Source organism: Argiope bruennichi, chromosome 2, assembly GCF_947563725.1.
Source record: "Argiope bruennichi chromosome 2, qqArgBrue1.1, whole genome shotgun sequence".
Lineage (NCBI taxonomy): Eukaryota > Metazoa > Arthropoda > Arachnida > Araneae > Araneidae > Argiope > Argiope bruennichi.
This window is the reverse complement of record NC_079152.1, coordinates 31,689,185-31,712,923: the sequence shown is the minus strand read 5'-3', so window position 1 is coordinate 31,712,923 and position 23,739 is coordinate 31,689,185. Positions and strand designations below refer to the sequence as shown.

Sequence of the window (23,739 nt, the reverse complement as noted above, 5' to 3'; positions counted from 1 at the left end):
ATATGTTAAAGAAATAGAAAAAAAAAAGTGAAACATGCATGTAGCAATGAAGTTGGGAATAAAAATTATATAATAAATGCTGATATGGAAATTGATTTTCAATGAAAAGACCTTTATTTATTAAAACAGAAATCACTGAGGTGCACAGTGTTATAACAGGATATTATGATAACAGTCAATTTCAGTTTAAATACAATAAACTATTGACATTTCATTTTGAACAATAGAAAAGATGTTTGATATAAATTCACTTTGAATCCATCACAAATCTGCAAATGTAATTAGAAAGCTAGTAATATTCCCTTCCACCTAAGTTTAGCATTATAGCAGTTGTTATTTTTGCAATAGGAGTTTGTTTACTTACGTTAATTAAATTTAGATAAGATTTTGTAAAAAAATGCAATGTAATACTCATGTAAACATTTTAAAACCTTCTAAGCATATTCAAAATTATCAGAAATTTCATCAAATGTGAATGAAGTAAATTAGAAATGCACTCATGATTTTGTTTGATTGTTTTTGGTGGCAAATCGCTTACCGATTTCTTTTTCTTCGAAGAGTTTTTCTAACAAATTACTGGAACAGCTATATTTAATAAATGGACACAAACTGAAGGAATTCTTCAAAATGATCGGAGCATATCATTGACTTCGAAGGCTTGAAAAAATCTATACCAAAGCTATCAACCCAAGTCAGGTTTGTTGAAATTAAAATAAAAAAAACATTTTATCATGACAGTCACTCTTGTATTTCGCATTAAAGCATGCATCCATCAGCACACCAGTATTTCCTCTGTTAACACATAATAAGAGGAAACAAAATGACTCAAAAATTATAACTTCAAATGTAAACAAAAAATCCGCTTCATACTTGGCGGAGAACGTTAATGGCAGACTGATCGACGAGAGCGGCGCGGATGAAACTTAAATGCCATGCGCAAGAGGTACATGACATGTGACTTTTACGTCACATGAATTGACCCCAATGGGGTCAATTCAACACATTCATAACGATGATGAAATCGCGCCTGAGAACAAATTTCAATATCTTGTGCAAGCTACTGTAAATGGATCACGAGCCCGAGAAGTAGTAGAAAGCTTCCCGGCAACAGCAGCCAATTATGTCAAAGCAGTTGAAAGTTTAAAAGCACGATTTGGGAGAGATGAACTATTAGTAGAAGTTTATGTTCGGGAATTATTAAAACTGATAATCTCAGTTCAGAAACATGAGAAAATATCGATGACATCTCTCTATGATAAACTCGAATCTTATCTGAGAGCCTTAGAGACTTTAGGAGTGACTACTGATAAATGTGCTTCAATTCTTTATCCCATGGTGGAGTCTTGTTTTCAAGAGGACTTTTTGAAAGCATGGAATAGAAGTGCTTCTTCGGCAGTCTCAACTGATGCTAAAGACCGTTTAACCAACTTGATGACTTTTCTTAAAGCAGAAACGGAGGGCGAAGAAAGAATTAACTTGGCTATGGCTGGTTTTGGCGTGGGTGCAGATGAAAATCGCCAATCATTTAAGAAAAAAAGTAAGAGATTTTCCAATGGAAAAGGTACCTACAGCTGCCAATTTATTGACTACAGCTTCAAAAGAAGTGAAGAAAGAATGTGTTTTCTGTACTGGAAAACACTCGAGCCCAGACTGTTTTCAAGCTCAGAAGATGAGTTTGGCTGAAAGGTATAATATTTTAAGAGAGAAGCAATGTTGTTTTGCTTGCTTAACACCAAAGCATACATCTCGTTCTTGTAAGGCATTTTTAAGATGTGTAATTAGGGATTGCAATACCGGACCAAAATTTTAATACCGGTATTCGGTATTTTTTAAATCTTAATACCGGGATACCGGTTTTAATACCGGTATTAGAAATTTCAGAAAAAAGGAAGAAAACACAGGTGTTTTTTTGTTTTATTTGCCAGTTTTGTTAGAGAGTGTAAATATCACAAAAAATAATTTGTAACTTATAAATTATAACAGTATGTAATCACAAAAAAGTAAAGAAACATCTTATTTATTTAAATCACAAAAAAAAGTGTAAATATCACTATTTAGTCTGTGGTACTATTATAAATTTTTGAAATGTTATCTTAAAAACATAATGCATCAATTGTGCTGTCATTAAGCCTGTAAAGTAATTTTGTGTAAAAATCACCAGCTGTTGAAAACGCTCTTTCGGCATCTACGCTGGTTGGTGGTACTGGTAGCAATGCGCGATATACTTTTTCTAAGTCTCTAAATCCCTCATCTTCAAATAAATTGATTTCTCGTCGGATGGTTTTGGATATAGCTAATTTCTGTATTGTATTTTGGAACGTTGAAATTTTTTTATTTATCGCTAATTCTAATTTTTGTTCAAGTGACAATTCCTTTTTCCTATCAACAGTAGTAACGTCATAATCTTCGATAATTGAACCGAATTCTTCTGAATGTGGATAGGTTTGTGGGTAAAAAATTTTAAGAAAATTCACTCTAAACTTAATCAAATTTGAATTGGATCTTTTCTTTTTCATTTTTAAAATCATTATAATTATGTAAATACCATAAGACATTTTCTATTTCGGTATGCCTATCTTCTGTGCGATTTTTCAATGTAATATATAATTCTTCAGATAGTGATGTGTGCTGTTCTTTCAGTGACTGCAACATGAAATTTATTGTTGCATTAGCTGTTGATAAATTAGAATCTCTCCGACATAATGCCTCAATAGTCAGTTTTATTCGAAGTAGAGCTGATGTAGTTCTGGATATTAAGTCGAATTCACTATCTGAAAAATTAATTTACAGGTTTAAGTCGATTATTGCTTTTGGATTGGATTTCTCAGTTTCAAAAATCGTTCCATCACTAGGAGTAAACTGTTCCAACGTGATTTAGAATCTAATATTAACATATATTCTGTTTTATTTTCAGTAAGAATATATTTTAGTATTATATCCTTTTTATAGGGGAACGTTTAAATATCTGAACAATTTTTCTAACTTTATAAATTATAGGAAGCAATTCTTGATAGGTTACTATTTCATCCTCATTAGCAATATCTTCTTCAACAATTACTTTGTCATTATCTTCATTGTCAATATCAATCTCACTCTTACTCTTTTCAAAGTTGGAATCCGAAATTTCTATATCCAAAGTATTTGGATTCTTCTGTTCTTTATTTTTTTAGTATAATACATCTATTACTCCTAATTGAATTCCATGTGCATAGCACAACTGCTGATTTGCACCAATCAACTTTCCAACTTTTTTCATAATTGTTGCCCCGTCAGTCGTTATGGATACAATATTTTCTTTCAGGGATAATCCATGTTTCGCTAATTTAGATTTAAGCAATTAATTAAGCCATTAATTAGCTAAATAATTTCCCCCGTTAGGGAGACAAAAACGTATACTATTTTGCTATGTTCGCGATACCTGAACATATAGTGGAGACAATTTTAAAAATTTCTAGTAAATACCGAAAAACCGGTATTTAAACTTTTGAATACCGGTATTACAAAATTGTACAAATGGCTCAAAATACCGGTATTCGGTATCCCGGTATTCCGGTATTGCAATTCCTATGTGTAATATGTGGGAAAAAGCATGTCCCACTTATGTGTGAGTCTCTAGAGGCTAAGAATCAAGATTCATTCAAGAGTGAGAATAAGAGTCCAAATGTTGAAGTTAATATGGCCAACAACACTTCTAGTCCCAGGGTGTTCCTCCAAACGTTGAAATTAAAAATGGTGTGTGGTAACAAAGAAATCCCAGTTAGGGCAATTCTAGATTCTGGGTCACAAAAGACTTATGTATTAAAGAATGTTGTTGAGAAAATGGGATATATCCCACTCAGAAAAGAAATTCTGATGCACTCATTGTTTGGGGGCATTAAATCTGACAAGTGCGAACATAATTGCTATAGGATAAAACTGAGAAATCAAGACAACAGTGTTTCATGCAACCTGGAAGCATTAGACCAGCCATCTATATGCGACCAAATTTCATCTGTCACTCCAGGTTCATGGATTACAGAGCTTCATGAGATGAAGATCAAGCTATCAGATATAGGGGAGGAGCCACAATCGGTTCAAGTGCTTCTTGGTTCAGATGTGATAGGGAAGCTCATGACTGGCCAGCGCAGAGTTCTATCCTGTGGGCTTGTTGTCATGGAGACACTACTTGGCTGGACTCTGTCAGGTAAAGTTCCTGAGAATGAGATGTCGTCATACAATGCTATGCTGGTGGCCTCCCTATTTGTGAAAGAGATGGATATCTCCCAATTATGGAGATGGGATTCCTTGGCGATCCAAGATCCTTCAGAACAAAAATCCAAAGAGGAGCTTCATAAGGCGTCAATGGAGCACTTCTTAAGAACTGTCAAGGTCGATGAAGAAGAGCGATTCCTTGTCTCCCTACCTTGGCTCGACGGTCATTTGCCTCTTCCAGACAACTTCAATTTGGCATTCAAAGGGTTGCAAGTGACAACCCATAAGCTGAAGAAGGAAAACTTATTTCAAGAATACGGTGATGTCTTTAAAGAATGGGAACGAGAAGGCATAATTGAAGAAGTTCCCCTAGAGGAAATAAAGTCTGCTTGTCACTATCTGCCCCATCGACATGTGGTGAAGCCGAACAGCACTACGAAAATTAGGCCCGTCTTTAACGCTTCATCAAAACAAAAGGGAGCGGTCAGCCTCAATGACTGTTTGGAAAAGGGATTAAACTTGATTGAATTGATCCCTTCCATGTTAACAAGGTTTCGATTGTATAGGTTAAGCATTTCGGCTGATATACAGAAGGCCTTCTTACAAATAAGTCTATATAAGGAGGATCGAAATTTCCTGCGATTTTTGTGGCACAGTGAAGAAGGAGAGCTCATACATTACCGACATTGCCGAGTGGTGTTTGGTGTTTCCAGCAGCCCGTTCTTGCTTGGGTCAACAATCCAATACCACTTGGAGAGAAAGTTGGAAGAAGCGCAGCAAGGCCGTGGAAGATACCCTGAGTGCATTATTCAAAAGTTGATGAACAGCTTTTACGTGGACAATTGTTTAGCAAGCGTCAAAACCCAGTCGGAACTAGAACGATTTATTGATGTAGCCACGGAGATCATGGCTGAAAGAAAATTCGACTTACGAGGGTGGGAGCACTCTAGCCCATCTGATCCAATAACAAGTCCTACAATCATCCTAGGAACGATTTGGGACAGACATTGTGATACTCTTTCAATAAATATTCCTGATTTGAGAGAACTAATGGAAGAGGTAATCACGAAAAGAAATATTCTTGCTGCTTCCCACAAAGTGTTTGATCCCTTGGGGATTACTAGTCCAGTGTTGCTACTACCAAAACTCTGGCTACAAAATTTGTGGAAATCTAAAATCGGTTGGGATGAAGAAGTAGATCTAAAAACACGTCAAGATTTTCTGAAGTGGCTAATGGAGCTGGAATATTTGAAGCATGTTAAAGTACCAAGATGGTTACACTGTGATAGCGGATTTGAGCATATTTCGTTGCATTTTTTTGCGACGTAAGGAAACTAGCCTATTCTGCGGTTGTTTTCCTACGAGTTGATAGTGGAAACTCTGTACACATACAACTGGTGCAGAGTAAAACTAGAATTGCACTTTGTGGGAAAAAGGAAACAACTATTGCAAGGCTGGAACTTCTTGGTGCTGCTATATCTGCTCGTCTTTCTTCCACTGTCTTGAAAGAGTTTCCAACAGACAATGTTTATTTCTGGACAGACTCTACTACTGTGCTGGCTTGGTTGCAGAGAGAAGAACCGTGGGGTGTATTTGTTTACAATAATGTAATATAAGTCACATTCTTATATTAAATTCTTTTATAAGTAAATTTGTCACTGTCATGTTTATAGAGTTTGAACTGCTTGGTGCTCTTCGCATAAGTGTCAACCAAGCAAAGTCTCAATGGCAGTTAATCCACATTTCCCAGTCATCAATTTTCCTGCTATGTCAGTATCAATAAGCAAATGGATTGTGGATGAAAAACAAGATAGTAAACATTCTTGATCCGTTAGATGAATTCTATTATCCTCTAGTTCCTTTGACCAGAATCCGGTTGGTATCTGGCAAATTTCGGCACAGATTTCCGCTTGATCAAATGCGTTAAAAGTGCAATGATAATCCTTTTCAAAATCACTTACAAAAATCTTATATTCTGAATGTTTCTGGGGATTTTGCACCCCTCCAAACAAAGTATGAATAAGAGTTGTCTCTTTCAATGCAGGGTACTTCATTTTCTTAGCAGTTTCTTTCGTAATATAATACTTCCAGTGTCTATGAGGACCCTCACAGCAAAATCCTGTTTTTCTCCCTGTAGAACCACTACCAGGGTTTGTAGAAAAACACTTGTAGAACATAAGTCAAATTTAAAGTGTTTTGAACATCTAAAGATTATATAAGCATTTAGCAAAACCTGAACAATTTTTCTAATACAACTTTAGTTCAACTATATTATTCGAGATTGAAAATTTACAATTATAAAACCAAATTCCATTAAAGGCTCTTAAATATATGTGGGACTTATTCATGCTTTAAATTTTAGGTAGATTCTTGTAAAAAGCTACTTACTAAAATGGTTCTCATGACGAGACTTTGGGAAGTTTGCAGTTTTTCTCCGATCATGGTTCCTAGAACCAAAAACCACCCTTTATTTGAAGGTTATATAATATGCGTATAACGCTTTGTCCATGTTATCTTGTGAATAGGATAACTAGAGTAAATCTATTTGGATTTTATCTGGCTTGGAATATGTTGTAAGAAATGTAAAATACACGGATGAATTCGTAAATAGGCCGTCTAGTTCAAAAGAAGTGGAAATGGAGGGGGATTGAAATTTTCATTTAGCTATAACTTCCTTAATGTTGAAGATAGAAAAATAAATCAAACTACCCAAATGCCGCCACATTGGTGACCTCAGACAATGAACCTTCACCCTTCGCACAGCTGTTGTGGCGCCATCTACCCGCAGCCAAAGTCTTCAGATTCACTTGACGCAGCAAACCAAAGTCGTCAGACTCACTTGACGCAGCAACAGCAACCACACACACACACGCTCACCATAACGCTTGGCGATACTCAAATGGGTACTGGTGCAACAGCTCAATATATCACCACTCAACACCCATATCGTTCGTCTCATCTCAGACTCACTGGAGATGAAAGCTTATAAGTCAGTTAACAACTACGCTACCTCAATTGCTTTTGTATCATAGTCGTGTTACTGGACTGCGAACCACAAGATCCCAGGTTCTATCCTCGCGCACATCACAATCCGCCACGCTACTAATACAGAAATCCATCTATTTATAACGTTAACATAAGTGGTGCAAAAATCGCTTTTATTACAAACGTCGAAACAGTGAATTGTAAGCTATGGATATATTGATCGAGAAATATCTATAGATTATTTTAAAATTATCGAGTTCTGTAACTATCGATAGTGTTGGACTCGAATTTTCCGCACCGCTTATTTTGCATTCTGGTTGAACCGTTACTCGTTCTGGAGTGAACGATTCATCAGTATTCTGAAACGGTAGCATGAATACTGCTCAACTCACCAGCCGCATGTTTTATGTTTGTAATTCTTTCATGCCGTTCGAATTTCGAGTATGATGCTACTAATATCATAATAAATATAATACTAGTAATATAATTAAATATCACCTATTATTTAATTTATTATCGGTGATTTTAGTTTAATTAATTTTTAGAAAATTGGCTCTGTTACAATTTTATATAATTTCTTGAACTTTGTTTTTAAATTTATCGGTAAGTAGTTTTTAAATAGTGATTCAGAATTTATTGTTGTAGTAATTGGATTTCTATAATTTTGATATTTTGTTTGCTATTCTGGAATTAATTTGATTATTACAATTTTTATGTATGCTAAATTGTGCCAATCATAGTACTTACAGTCGATAACAGCATTCATCTAAATAACCTATTTCTCGGATGTATAATGTAAAAATTCTACTTAGTTTGATTTTCTTATGTTGTTTTTTTCTATTTTTCATTTAGATTGATATATATATTTGTTTGAAAGTATATGGAATAGAATTCAAGCATGCCAAAGAAAAAGATAACTTATAAAAAAACGTAAGCCTTTTTATTTTTGCAAAGATTTTAAGAATTTTTCTTCGAATATCTTGTAAATGTGATATCATAATTTATATTTGTATGAGAAATTAAGGTGAATACATATTTGTATGATAAAAGGTCTATTTTTTTTATCTCAAGTATTTATTTTGATTTTCTGTTTATTACTTTAATTGATGGCATTTTTCCATTCTTATGAGCTTGGAGAATACTAACAGCATTGCTCTAATAATCGATTATTATTTATTCAGTAGCTTGTTATTTAATCAAGTTTTTGCCAAGTTGTTATTTTGTTTGGTGCAGTATAATTAAAAATGGTTCTTGTACTAATAAACGTCACACATCCAACCAGCATATTTAATCATCATGCAGTATTGTTAAAATGTGCTGTTGTAGTTTATATTATATTATATGTGTGCATATGTGTATTTGTGAAGAAGAAAAAAAAAATCAATATAATTCAATGAATCATTGAAATCGAAACAAGAAGCGTAGATTTTATTTTTAATTGGTTTATTATTGATGGATATCATTTTGAAGGGGAAGAGCCAGAAGTTCAAAAAAGTTTTATTTCCATTTGACAGTCTTATAAATCTGATTTTTTAAAATAATACTATTAAATTTACTTTCAAAATCTATGAACAGTTAATATTGAAGAGAGCAATATTTAAATGCCAAACTACCAGCAAGAAGAATACAAATTCTATATATCTCTACGGTAAACAGAAAGATTACATATGGCCTTTTTTTCATTACAGATAGTATTTCACATTATATATTTATTTTTTATTTTACCCTAATTATAAATAAATAAAAACGACTGTGTAATTCAAAATTTTGTATTGAAATAACTTATTTGCTCCAGACCTAAATTATAATTAATAATCAAAATTATTTTTGAGAGGCAAAAATGTAAATAATACAAGCATTTTTCCCTTTGCAGTATAAGGTAGAAATATTTTTAATGATTTATGAGCTTTCATTAATTACTATTGGTAATGAATTTATACCACTCCTTGATATTCATCTACTAAATGTTAAGAGACTAATGTAATTTTTTTGTGAATTTTTAAACATATTTTATTCATAATTTAAAAGTTTTTAACTGCAATTATTTTATACCTGTTTGCATAGTGTTATTTGTAGTCAGTGATATTCCAATTTGAATGAATGACATAATACCCATTTTCAATCAGTCTTAGGAGTATATATAAAAAAGAAGGTGTGTGATATTAAAAAAAAAAATATTTTCTGTTAAATTTAGATTTTTTTTTTATCTAGTTTTAGAGTTGATATATTTAAATTAAATATCCAGTTATTTTTATAGATTTTAACATGTATTCATGGGTATATTTATACTTATGGTAGTTTTCACAGAATGCCAACTTCAGTTATTAGTGATTATAATAATACTTGAATTTTAATATAGTTTAACCAATAATACATTTTTTTTTCTTCTGTAAGAGTGTATGCTAAAATTTTATGCATTTTTTAAAGAAAAAAAAATTGGATTGTTAAATTTTAAAAACTAAATCATAACAATTTTTACATAATTAAAATCAATTATTAAAATTCTAATATGTTTAATAAATATCTTTATCTCGTATTTTTGTTTTCATTTCATTTCTTCTTTCTAGCTTTGAAGTTGTGGGAAAGGTTGAAGCCTTTTATACAACTGGAAAAATCCAGGTTAGTTACATTTTTTAATTAGGTAATAATTTTTTTAATTTCAAAAAATTCTGTTATAGTGATTATTAATTAAATATTAATAATGTTAAAATATTTTTAAATTTTGTCTAATTATTGCTTTTCTCCTTGGACTAATATTGGTTTATTTTATTTTCAGTTTTTAAAAAATGGGAATTCAATTCTTTGTTTGTGTGATGGTCGCTTAAAGCGTTTTGATATTGATGGTGGAAAAACAAGCGATGCTGTAGAAAATGTAAGTAACATTTCTGATTTTGATAAAAAATATTCATAAAATGTGATATTTTACATGAAAAACTTTTCATAGAGTTTTTTAAATATTGAATATGGTTTAAGCAAATTTAAATATATCTTTAGATGAAAATTATTCTAAATTGGATTTGACATTCAGAAAAGTTATTATTTTTTTAATCTGTACTGAAAGATTTGTAAAACAGTTGTTACTGAATCTGTGCTCTAATGGCAAAATGCTACAAGTCACTACCACCAAAGAATTTTGACTTCTATTAACTTAAATTGTGAGTTTAGGTCATTGTTTGATTGCTTTCATGTTTAGGAAACACACTGTTAAAGGTTGTAGCTCTTAGAGATCTTAGTGGATTACTAAATAGCGTCATGTGCGACTTGAAAAAATGGAATGCTGCTCAAGAGCATATTGCATATAACCACATATTTTGATGCATGCAATGATAAAAGCAGAAACTTTCACATGGCAGTAATATTCAGGCTACAGATTGCTGAAGAAATCTTTAATCAATGTAATCGGTCAAAATTTTCTTTTATCTAGTCATATCAGATTAAGAGTATGATAAGGACTATGCAAAGATTAAAAGAACATACAGCTAAATGACTTCAATCGACAGTTATTCATTTGTTTGGCTTGTGCGAATAAACAAGATCCATGTATAGAAGAAAAAAAATTTTCACACAAATGTGATGGAAAGTTAGGTTTTATTCCATTTCCAAACTTTTGATAAAGGGTTAATTTTCATAAAAAAAGACTATTCTTAAATGGTAACAATATAGAAAGTATGAAAATTAAATAGTTGCATTGTGAGTCGATCACTGAAGTTGTATCAAAAAGGCTATTATCATTGGATTTTATAAGTATGTCGCTTTTTTTTATGCTGAGTTATTACTTAATCCTTTGAAAGAAAGACCTGTGGTCAATTATGTTTCTGATTAATGAAGACTGATATAAGTTTTGCAAGTACTGATGCATCAATAATTGTGTTGTAGAGTTTTTATTTTCAGCCATTTGTAAGATTATGTATAGCTAAAAACAGAACCAGGTCGAACAAATTCAAATTATATTTTCAGTATTATTTTTCAGTTTTATAAACAAATAATTTAACTTATTAAGCTTTTATATTCTTCTAATAAACTATTAAATTAAATATATTATAATATGATAACAATGTAGAAACTGAGAAAAATGACAAAAAATTATTGTACGCCTTGAAAATTCTGTTAATTAGCTTGAAAAATAATATTTTCTATTTACAGTAACTGTATATTATATTCAACTATCTTTTTTCAAACATTGGCATTGAATTTCCATAGGTAAAACAGCTTAGCAATTTTTCATATTTTAATTCTTAAGATTTCTATCACGCAAAACGTTGAAAAAGTGATTTGTAGTATTTCACCATTTGATACATAAAAACTTGTATGATTTATGAATTTTTTTCTGTGTATGACATAAGTAATTATAATTTTTTAAACTTCTGTTTGTAATTATTACCTTAAAGTTAAAGTAGTAAATAATTCATAATACATCATTTATGGCAATTTCTTGTTCATTTATCTTGCAGTGTTAAACAGATTCTTTTCTGTTAGAAAGAATACTAAGGACAGTCATTTACACTATACAAATGGTGTAGTGGCATTCCATGCCATTCAATTTTTTTTCATCCATCTATTTAGTAAGGATATTGCTCAGTACTCCACATTTGTTATATTGCAAATCTCTTAGTGCATGCCTTGATACAGTACACCACAATTCTATCTGTATCCAAAGCTCTTTCCTCGCCTATTCTGACAGATAGTGAGAAAATTTCAAAAGGACTGCAGTGTAGCTTTATAAATTTCCTACTCCATCTGGACTAGTTTAATAGTTTGGTTAGTTGATACAGTCATATTTTGTTTTGGTATGATGTGCTTATGAATAAGTGGCTTAAAATGTGCCAAGTATAACATACTACCATCTCAAAATAGGTAGCTATGGTGGTGTGAGATTTCAATGCTTGATGCACTTGTACATATTTTAACTTGTTAGCATGAAAGTAATGTTATTTATTTATTGAATCTGTTCTTGATGATAATTACTTTTTGTTGGGAATAGAAAAGTGTTATGAATTTTGTGTGGTGTCTGTTTGCATATTATTTTTTGTGATATTTGAAAATGAAATCTTATAATAATTATTAAATTAAAAAAATTTTTCTGTCTAATTCATATGCAACTGTAAAGTGATATTTCATAAACAGTATATAGTTTACTGTTTTGTGAACAAAAACATTCTTCATTTGTGAATGTGTTTTAAGTTTCTATCATTAAATTTTTTCTGACAATAGAAAATGTCTTTAGAATTTTAGGCTACAAAAATTTTATTGATTGAAATAATTGTTTGTTAGAATTTTAAAAGAAAAAAAAAATGATTGTTAAATGATTTGTTTCAGTCTTCACAAAAGTTTACTTTTTTAAAAAGTACATTTTTGCATATTAGGTATCTTAATTTAAATTAAGCAAATAAATTATTGATAATTATAAACTCTTTATTATCTATATATTTTTCTGTGAAGAGTTTACAAATGGTAGTTCATAATTTAATTAGTGTGGTATTTAATGTGATGAAATAAAATTAATAATAAAATAATTCATTAAGTGGCATGTTACACAAATTCATATAATGTTTCTTATATTTTCTATTCTGAACTCCATTTCATCTATTAAATATTCTGCAATTATTCTACTACTTTATTTAATCAAGAACCATAATTTAAAAAGTATTGGCCAACCATAAGGATTAAATTGGAAAATGTTTACAATTTTTTTTTTAAAAAAAAAGTATAGATATTGTCAAATCTGAGATATGAAAATTCTTCACAATTTTTTACATGTGCTAGGAGCCATTTATTTTGCTAAAATAGGGAGGAGATGAAAGAAATTGTACCTCATGGGACACATCTATCAAAGAATTCCAGAAATGCTCTCCTCTTTCTTGTATCGTGCTTTTATGAAGTAAAACCACTCAAAAGTGCTAGGATCTTGAACTAAACAGTAAATGCAATACTAGTTACCATCCCTTGCTTATAACAGTACATCTTTAATTTTTGCAAAGCTGAAATTCTATACATTATTTTTGCTGCACATGATTTGAAATACAAACTAAACTGTCTGATCATCTCACATAGAATTTTAGGTTTACACCTTCTCTTTTATATCATCAATCAAACTGAATTTTTAAATCAAATATAAAGACATTTTGTTGTTTATATTCAGATTTATTGATTATTATTTTATTATTCATTTAAAAAAACTTAGTTTGAAGGTGAAGAAATCATCTCATTCCTTCTTGCTGATGATGATGATACTCTTGTCACTTCAACGAAAAATGGATTTATGAGACAGTGGCATCTTGGAACAAAAGTGCTTGAAAAGGGATGGAAGGTAAGTTATTTTATGCAATATTCATTCAGAGAAAATGATGTGTGAAGTTTGTGTAATATTCTGTATTTAAATTTGAATTCATTGTATCCATCAATTAGATTTTTTGTAGTAGATTCAATAATTAATGGGAAAATATATTATTGATTCTGATATGAAATTATATGTGCTATTATTTATTTCTTAGAAATTCCTTATTTGGGTATTAATGTGAAAATAGAAGAAATGTAAAACAGTTAGCATTTTGAATTATATTAATGTGAAATCATTTGTTTCTTTTAACATCAGGCAATTCTTATTTGTTTTAAGGTATTATACACATGTATATTCATTGACTGTGTGTCTTATTTATATTTTTGTTTATGTATTTTAAAAAAATACTTTAAATTTTTTCTATTTCTGACCTCTTTTCAGTCATCACAATTTTATGCAATTCCATTTTTTTCCCTCCCTGAAAAAGGTTTAAAACTCTTAATACACTGTTTACATAGGTAATAAAGGCATTTGAATGATGTACAATTTTATTATGATGAAATAATTTCATTAAATATTGGTGATTATTTTTTAAGATCTTCACTTTGACAATTTTCTTAGTAATCTTTTTGATAACTATCCTCCTGAAAATTTTGGCACTAACTGGTTCACCAAAATTAATGCTAATTAAAATTTTCAATTAAATATTTTATGTAACTTTGTCTTATAACAGTTCTTCAGCAAAATAGTTTTAATTTTGGTAGCCATATAACTTATATTATTATAGAAGTCTTATGCCATTTTGTTCTTTGTTCCTCTCTAATTTTCTGTGAGCTACTATAAAATTTGAATTTTAAATTGAAGCAGAGATGATTAAACTTCAGTTATAGGAAAACTTTTTTGCTGAAACCAAATATATTTTTTAAATAGAAAACAGAATCGAACAGAAATAAAGTCTTATTGGACTACAGAATATTTTTTATCATTTATGTAATATCTCATAGAATTATTCAATAAAAATTTGTATGGTTCATCATTAAATGCAGTTTTAGTTTTAAAAGAATATAAATGGTGTAAATAATGATATTTTTTTACAGTGCTTTGGCTCTAAGTGAATATTTAATAAACTATTCTTGGCACTCCAACTTTTAAATCCAGAAAATGCTTCTGTCTTCTGTGATCAGATCTGTTTGAGTTATAAAATTTTGAATATCATTATTTAAGGACAATTTCATAATTTTAGGCTAATTAATCCTGGAGAAACACCAGGCACTGATTGACATATCTTCGAGCTAGTCAGTAATGAAGTGGTATAATACTATACAAATATACACTTTTATAGTATTCAACTTTTTATAACTCATTTAGATTTAATCACAATTAGAGCTTTTTCTGTATTTAAAATATCAGCATCATAAGAATAATTTATTAAATATGACTCGTAGACTGAGGACCTAAAAAAATATAAAATTCATAATTCATCAGTACTTTTATTAATTCAAACTGCATAAAATAGCATTTTTTTACTCCACTTATACCATTTTTTATTAGATGCATATGCCTAATAGTAACTGTTGAGAACTAATTTGAATATTATTTGCCTACGGACCCGAAAACCCACCACGCTTTTGCACATGCATTGGGATGGGTTTAATTTAACAAAATAGGGGTGAGAGGAAAGGAGGAGATGTTTACATTTAACAATAAAGTAAATTCTGGAAATGGCTCACAACCCAAGTGAGATAGAACCATCGAAAAGTGGTCGTCTCAGAATACTGAAACAAACAGTATATATAATTTAAATAAAAGAAAGAATATAAATCAACTAGTCAAATACTAAATTATTGAATTAATAGCATAAATATTTTTAAAGTACACATAAACCTTTTTCTAGCTCTTATCATTTTAGGAAATATCATATTTTGCATTTATTTCATTTCTTACAGGCATGCACTGAAAACTAATCATTTCTGTTTAATTTGTAATAAGAATAAACTTAATCTTTCAATCTGAGCTTTTGCCAATTTCATGATACATAGTGAGAAAAGCATGCACAACATGATTATACAAGTTGATCATTATTATTTTTTATGAAATAAATTGTTGGATAATATGCTTTAAATATCCTTTTTAAATTGATAAAAATAGAAATTTAATTTATATATTAAAAATATTACTTTATTATTGAAAAGATAATTCTTTGAATTTTAAGATGATTTAATTAATCCTTTTTATGCTGTAATATTTTTGGGAATTATATAGAAAAATACTAACATTTAACGAATTAAAATTTAAAAAATTGCTATGAGGTGCAGATTTTCATCACCAAAGTATATATTTACCAAGTTGGTAGCTTTAGGTCAAATGGCCTGGTCTAAAGAGTGCTAATATACATGCATAAACACATGCTCATTTTTATTCTATGTGAAAATGTTCATGAAACAAGAAAGAAGGGGAAAAAATTGTACATTATTTTTTGAGATTACATTGCTTGAGTTATTCGAACTTCTTAGTATAATTATTTCCGACTACCAACCGGTTATTTCCCCATCTTACTAATAGGAATAATTCAGAAAAAAAATCAATTTTTTTTTTTCATTTGCAATCAATTTTTTAAATTTGTTGTTTAAAACAATTATTTTATATTAATGATAGTTAATTGTAATAATTTTAATAATGAGCATTTTTGCATCAATTTGTAACTTTGATTGCTATTAAATTTGTAACTAAGAAGGCTGTAAAAGCTCTAAAATACAAGCAAATTTTATTTTGTAACATATGTGTATTTGTGAAGGTTCTGTAAACCATCTTCCAGTTTGATTGATTTTCTGATTTTTGTGTTTTAAATTAGTTAATAAAAACATTAATACATTATATTAACTACACATTAAATTAGTGCTTAAGTGAAGAGTATAGTTTTTTAAAAATGAAATGTAAGTTATTTTTGTTTGTTTAGAGCTGTTAGTGTGTAATATTATAACACAATTGGATTAAAACTTTATATAATATATATATATATATATATATATATATATATATATATATATATATATATATATATATATATATATATATATATATATATATATATATATATATATATATATATATATATATATAGGAAAATGCTAATAGATTCATTTGTCTTCTGTGCAGGCTTAAGTTTTATTCTATATATATATATATAGAGAGAGAGATAGTAATTTTGATTAGTTTTTTTTTTTTAAATTCTTGCATTGATTTTCCAAAATTTATCTGATGTTCAACTAACTTTTCCCTCTCCGTAATTAAGTTGATAGCTAACTTTTCTACACATACTATACTGTATTGAGATTCTTTTTACATTTTAGTCAGGTCATATTGGTGTTGTAAATTGTATGGCATTTGATTCCACTACTACTCTGCTAGCAACTGGTGGGTCTGATTCTACAGTAAAAGTGTGGGATATTGTACGTAAATATATTACACATCATTTAAAAGGTGGCAAGGGTGTGTATAGGTGAGTAATTACATATTTTGTTTGTTATTGTAATATTAAAAGCCTTACTACTATTTAATGATTAAAAAAAAAGATTAGTGCCTTTAGTTCAAAATATCATAATATTTTAATGTTTTAAGTGTTAATGTGTTAATTACTCATCTATCTTGTTTTTGTATGGCTTTTTCATAATAGTTATTGCATTCTGATCATAATGATTTTTAAATTGTGCATTTATAGAAAGAATACCAATCTAAAAAAATTATGATGATATTAAAAGCATGAAAAAATTAACATTTTAAAGATATATTTTTTTTACCGCAATTTTACTTTGTTGAAACACTATAATTAGTTGGATTTTCATTATAATAATAAAAAGCATTATGATGAATTGCTTTGCTATTTATTTGAAAAAATATTATTAATAGAGAAAACAATCATATAGATCATTTTGGAAAATATTTCTTGGTAAGCATTTGTAACACTAAAAATAAGTATGTACCAAATTTGGCAGCTGTGTGTTCTACCTCTTAGTGTCTTTTGAGCAATTTGTACAGCTTGGAATTTACAAATATGTGTTAGCCTAAACACATTGCCTCGTTAAAAATCTGAAATGCAAGTTGTTTACTTGATGAAGGATCTAGTACTTTTTCTTGAGTTGGGCAGCAATTAAATCACATGCATAAGGCACCACCAAGCACAGCAACTTACTCATTTAATCAACATAGCAGTTTTAGACTGCAATATTTGGAGTGCTTGTTCATAATTTAGTAGCTGCCATTTTGGCAGAAAATAGCTTATTGCACCATTATTTATACTTGAAGTTCTTTGCTGTTGAACTGTTGGAAAAGTAGCAAACAATTTTAATATCTTGTGAATGAATATACTATGTTTATATTATTGCTATATTTTTTTTACTAAAATTAATTTTTATTTTTAATTATTTTACTAATTAAAAAATGACATCAAATTTAAATGTAATTTTTTATGCCAATTTCATAATTGTCTCTTTATTTTTATGTGGCCCATCCTTTTAACTTTCTTTTTTTTTTTCAATACTTAATAGTATTTAAATTCATATGGATTTAAAAAGTATTACAAATTCTGATTTATTTATACTGATTTCTTTAATTATAATTTTTAATGTTCTTCATGTTTTAAATTAATTTGCATTTTTTTTCTATTTATTTCTACAGTAAAGTTTCAATCCAGAAACTTGGTTCTGCTTATCATGTGTTTGGAGCTGCAGATGATTATGAAATTCACGTTTGGGATTTGAATACAAGCCAGCATGTGACTGCTCTGACTGGTCATTATAGTACTATCACAGATTTTGTTTTCTTTAAGGAAAACAGTCGAATGTTTAGGTAACAAAGTTAGAAATTCATTTAATTAAAAATATTAGAGAGAGATAGATACTTTAATATTGAAATTCTGTGCCCATATTGAAACTACTTTTATAATTTTGATATTGATTATTTCTTCTCTCCTATCTTTTAGTTGTAGCAGAGATAAAGTTGTTATGCTCTGGGATTTGACAGCTTTAAAACTTTTAAAGACTATCCCTGTATATGAAGTATGTTTTCTATTCATAAATAATATTGTCTTATTACGAGATTTTGTATTGTAACATTTTAATATTGAAGTAATTTAAAATAATGGGAAATTTTATATTTTCTTTAGACAGTTGAATCTTGCTTTTTAATACCAGAGAACCTATCTCTGATGGATGTATCATTTAATAGTTCTGACACTTATTTTGTGACTGCTGGAGATAAAGGTAAATCTGTTTTAATGCTCTTTTGTAATTCTGTTTAAATCAATGTAAAAATGTTTGAAGTAATTAAATCAAGCATATTTCTAACTTTACCATTTTAAGGCATTGATTTAAGCATAACTTTCATATATGCATTTTCCCAACATTTGCTCATTAATTTAATTCTTTGACAGAAATTTAATTTTTAGAAATCATTTTTATTGTTTGAATGTACGTTTGTGGTTGGCCCAACTTGGTATGTAGATACTATTCTCAGTTTGTAAATGCTATCGTGACAATAATCATTCAGCTACCTCCAGAGGCTAAGATAAGGTTGAATAGCTTGTTCATAATCATTCTGTGGTTCATGAATTGCTTGAGGTTGTTAAAAATTCACATAGTTTTTTCTATTTCTTTCTTGTATTTATTGACCAGAAAAAAAAAGGAAGTATTGTTTGCATAATTTTCCTTTCTGATATTCAGGATCTGTTTCTAATACTGAAATTCAATTGTTCACAACATTCTAAAGTAAAATATTTTGCAACTAAATTATTTTAGAGATTTTAAATATCAAAAGTTTAAGGGAAAAAAAAAAAAAAACCTAATAAATTTCTTCATATTGAGACATATCAACATTTATTCTTAGTGAGATAACATTAAATCTAGTTCGGAGACAGTTTGATGAATCATTAAATTTTAGAAAACTGACAAGTTACAAAAAATATTAAATCATTTATAACCCTGATTAATTTATATTTTCATGTTTCGAAAGAACTAGAGAAACCATATGTCAGTCTTGGTTTTAACATTGGAGTATGTAGTTTCAAGATCCATTTTCTTTATATGAGCTTGGTGTTCATTTAATCCTAGAGAGGTCAATTATCTGCCTGTTTGTGTGTTATTGGAGAATGGGATATTACTCAAGTATCATTCACATCTCATAGAGTTAGTTGTTCATGCGGAGATGCATGTCTAATTAGGTGGTTTTTATTATCTCACAAGAAGTTAATGTACATTTGTGTGTGGAGTTCGATTGGCAAATGATGGCTATTGCATGCTTTGCTATTGAACATATAAATTTTTATTATCAAACATTGTTTATATTTTTCTTTTTCTCTGAAGAAACATTCTTATTTCTTTTTTTAATTGCTAATTTTTTAGTTTTTTCTTTCTTTCTTTCTTTTTTTTTTTAATTTATTTAATTTTCAATTACAGGTGTATTAAGGGTTTGGAGTACTCTCTCTGGTAAATGTATATATGAACAGACTGATTCTTCAATTGTTCTTTCTGAAAATTCTGATTATCAGGGACCATTAATCTTTCAAGCATGTTATATTCCATCATTAGAAGCTATAGCTGTTGTGACCTTTGAACATAATGTGATTTTGTACAGTGTAGAAAATTTTGCTGTTAAAAATCAGGTAACTGATATCTTTATTTTAGCTGTATGTTATTGCTGATATTTTGTTATATGCTTTATAACCTAATTTACATATAAGAACACAGAATTCTTAATCTCCCTCCCCCCCCTTACCTTGTGGGTAGTATAGATGATATACTAGCTGATTTTTTTTTTCCTTTTGATTTTGCATACTGGTACAATTGATATATTATTTAACAAATAATATTTCATTTCCTTATTTATATAATCTATTTGTCTTTCATTCACCTGGTCATTAATTTCTTTTTTCAGATTTGAAAGAACTGTTATGGTTAAATTGATACTAGTGAAGGAGGGGGAGAGGGATTAAAAACAGTTTTAAACCTGTTTTACTAAAAAGTTGATCTTTTATTTTCATTATTTTAAATTATAATTTTTTATTATGAATACTATGAATCTCTCTCTCTTGATTAGTCATTAGTCATTACTCTTGAATTCTTTTTCCCCCATCTCAAATTGGGTAAACTTGCATTTCAGATACTTTTTTTTACAGTCATTGAATTTCTTGCAATGCTTTCTTGTATTTGAGTTTCTTTACATTTGTAAGGGAGAATAGTTATGATAAACAAATTAATAAAATTAGCTCAATAAGTGTTAAATTGAATTTTCTTTTAGTTATTGTTAATTTATACTTTTCTTAGTTCATTTCAAACTTAACCTTTTTCTAACAGTAATAAGCTTGCATTTTTTGTAAGCAACGTCCTTGAAAAAAAGAATCAAATAAAAAAAAAATTAAAGCAAATTTTGATATAATCCACTTGCAAAAGTGAATACTCATCAAATATTGATTTGGTTATAATGACTCCCATTTCTTAGGCAATTGCGAGTAGTTGTTCTGAATTATAGCCCCCCCCCCCTCCAGCCCCTTCTTCCGAAAAAGTCAGTTTTTGCATCATTCACTATTGTCTTTCTTTTAATAACTTACATTTTTCATCAATGAATTGCACTTTGTATTTATTTAATTTGAAGCTTCCACTTTCATCAGCTCACATTTTCAATGATCATTTTATAATTATTTTTTTAGAAATAAATTTATTCACTGATTTATGTTTAATCTGCAGAATTCTTTTTAGCAGTAAAGTAAAGGATTTTGGTAATTTATTTTGTTATTTTTACAGTTCATAGGTTACATAGATGATGTCTTAAGTGTCAAATTTACTGGTTCCAAAGAAGATAAGATAGTTGTTGCAACTAACAGTTCTCAAATAAAAATATTCCAGTTGCCAACCTTTAACTGTCAGCTGTTGAAAGGACACAATGATATTGTTCTGTGTGTTGATGTTTTTCCTAAACATAAAGAAATATTAGTCAGTGGATCCAAGGTATGTTGTATGTGATTGGTAATTAAAGCTTTCCGACTTGAGTATTTTTTATCTTATCTGTTTGGCAAACTTTTTAAAAACCCCATCTTTGTGATTTTGTAACCTTATGTATTTCCGGTAAGTCTTTACATAAAAGGTTTAATTATTTTGTAAATTAAACAAATAATAATAATGATTGCAAATGCATAATGTACAAGGCACAAGTTTTTTTAAAAAATAATTTTTTATTATGATCTGGGTATGACTAGACATATGCTTCTTTATTCTCTCTTTAAAATGAGATGGATTAATCTTAAAAATTAGTTTAATGTATGTGACAAATTATTAATATATAATAACATTCTACATAATATTTCTATAATAGCCTTGGTTTGGAAATGTCTAAGGCACTGTGTAAATATTTTAAAAGCATCTTTCATCAGTTTAAATAATGTATGGAAACAATGAACTGATCTCTATGATTTAATCACTCCAGTTTAATGTTACTTGTTATAATAAAAGTAGAAAAAAATGGTTTAAAAGATTGAAAAATGGAATTAAAATAATTTTAAATTTTGGATTATCCCTACTATTAGTTATTGTTTTCTTATCGTGCATTATTATTTTTAGGACAACAACATAAAGGTATGGTTTCTAGATTCAGATTCACCTTCTATAAACAGTGTATATACTGGGTATGGTCATACTGATTCCATCACTGCTGTATGTTGTTGCAGGTAAAATTCCATTCTTCTTTATTTTTTACGTAATTTGTTTGTCTTGTAGTTTTCTAATATTGTTAACAAGAAAAATCATTTTGTGATAATTTGTAGTTCTTTATTTTTCCTAATATGTATTTTGTTATTTTTAGATATTTGAAATTTTAAGATATGCTTAGCAAATTCATAAATTCTGAAGCACATGATGGTGTATTTTGTCAAAAATCATGTTCTCTTCATAGCATGATTTTGATTACAATGTGCCACAGCAATTAAGCACTACAAGGCCAGCAAAAATAAGTGATACTTTGACTGGTAGTATAAGTGCTGATCAGATTTATTATTTATATTATTTTTCTTTGATACTGATAAGCTGATATATATTTTTTATAATTAAGATAGAATTTTGATTATTTAAAAGTTCAGTTTTTCAAATATTTATTGAAATACGCTTTCTTTTTTTGGAATGTTTTGATTTATCTAAGTCCATAGATGTTAATGGATATCATTAATTTTTTTTATTGAATTATAGTGTCTGTTACTGCTTAATTCTGTAAGCTTTTAAAATACAGTAATTCAATACATATATAATAGGTTTGCAAATTAAGTGATTTATTTAAATTATGGAGATCATAAAATGCTTTAAGAAAGCATAATTTATGAAAAAATTAATTATCCCTAGAAATTCACTTTTTTGCAATTTTGTATTTAATTATATATATATATATTTATATATATATATATATATATATGCATCATTGGATATAATTTGAAATCCATCAAAGAACTGATGCTTGTAGAGACATATTTGCTCTTACTTTTCTATCTTTAACCAATTTTAATAATGAATTACTTTTGATTACATTTGAACATTTTAAAATAAAGCACTTAAGAAAGCAAAAGAAGTCATACGATGTAACTTAAGTTGAGAAAATAATTTTAATTATAAGTTGAGTAAATTAAGTTGAAAAAATAATAAAGTAATTTTTTAAAAAAATAAATGATTTTGCAATATTTAAATTTCTTGTAGAATTTTCTATCTCTAGAGGCTTTAATATCATTGATTTATTTCTAAACTACGTCATTAGGCAAGAAAGGTTCTGTCCTTTTTTTATTACATATTAGTTGGAAGAAGTCATTTCTTGGAATTTTTTTAAATAAAATATGTTTTGAATATATTTTATTAATAATGAAAAAAATAGTTTTAATTTTATTTTTATCTTGAAATTTTTGATATCTGTTGACACTATAAGTTTCAAGCAAATATTTTGTATGTAAAATGTTTATAAAAATGCTTCATTTATTGTTTTGTTCATTTTGCAGGTAATATTAATTAATTAATTAGTATATTTAATAAACTGGGACTAGAAAATATTTTTTACCATCACAAGATTGTTAGGCTGTTTTTCTCAATTGTATTAAAGCCAATTTTCTCAAGTCTATTAAGCAGAACTAATTTTTTTTATGCTACATATATTAGATATTTTATTACTGATGTCTATAGAATTTATTTTTTGAAGTTTATTTCTGAATATTGGTGAGTAGAAAACAGTGCTGCTGATATTTCATAATTTTGGTTTGATGTTATATA

General features: G+C 28.6%; 2 protein-coding genes across 2 annotated transcripts in view; both read left to right on the top strand.

Moving 5' to 3' along the window:
* Positions 1 to 3,600: 3,600 nt before the first annotated feature.
* On the top strand, positions 3,601 to 5,807 carry LOC129962157 (uncharacterized). The gene is made up of 2 exons (XM_056075895.1): positions 3,601 to 5,454; positions 5,595 to 5,807. Exons 1-2 carry the CDS (start codon positions 3,601 to 3,603, stop codon positions 5,805 to 5,807), a joined length of 2,067 nt encoding a protein of 688 aa, XP_055931870.1.
* A 1,760-nt stretch (positions 5,808 to 7,567) lies between these two features.
* LOC129955812 (transducin beta-like protein 3) overlaps positions 7,568 to 23,739 on the top strand; it is a 28,099-nt gene continuing 11,927 nt past the window's right edge. The window contains exons 1-12 of the mRNA XM_056068252.1: positions 7,568 to 7,779; positions 8,029 to 8,106; positions 9,744 to 9,795; positions 9,953 to 10,048; positions 13,358 to 13,483; positions 16,804 to 16,952; positions 18,128 to 18,298; positions 18,432 to 18,507; positions 18,615 to 18,711; positions 19,903 to 20,108; positions 21,247 to 21,450; positions 22,060 to 22,166. Of these exons, the coding sequence (XP_055924227.1) occupies positions 8,075 to 8,106; positions 9,744 to 9,795; positions 9,953 to 10,048; positions 13,358 to 13,483; positions 16,804 to 16,952; positions 18,128 to 18,298; positions 18,432 to 18,507; positions 18,615 to 18,711; positions 19,903 to 20,108; positions 21,247 to 21,450; positions 22,060 to 22,166 (1,316 nt within the window). The 5' untranslated portion in view covers positions 7,568 to 7,779; positions 8,029 to 8,074. The remainder of the gene's footprint in view (positions 7,780 to 8,028; positions 8,107 to 9,743; positions 9,796 to 9,952; positions 10,049 to 13,357; positions 13,484 to 16,803; positions 16,953 to 18,127; positions 18,299 to 18,431; positions 18,508 to 18,614; positions 18,712 to 19,902; positions 20,109 to 21,246; positions 21,451 to 22,059; positions 22,167 to 23,739) is intronic.

What these genes read in the sequence shown, in the direction of transcription:
- LOC129962157 (XM_056075895.1), top strand. Translation starts at nt 3,601, where the DNA reads ATGTGTGAGTCTCTAGAGGCTAAGAATCAAGATTCATTCAAGAGTGAG. An exon ending in AATATTTGAAGCATGTTAAA is followed by an intron (nt 5,455 to 5,594) that starts GTACCAAGATGG and finishes CAACTGGTGCAG; the next exon opens with AGTAAAACTAGAATTGCACT.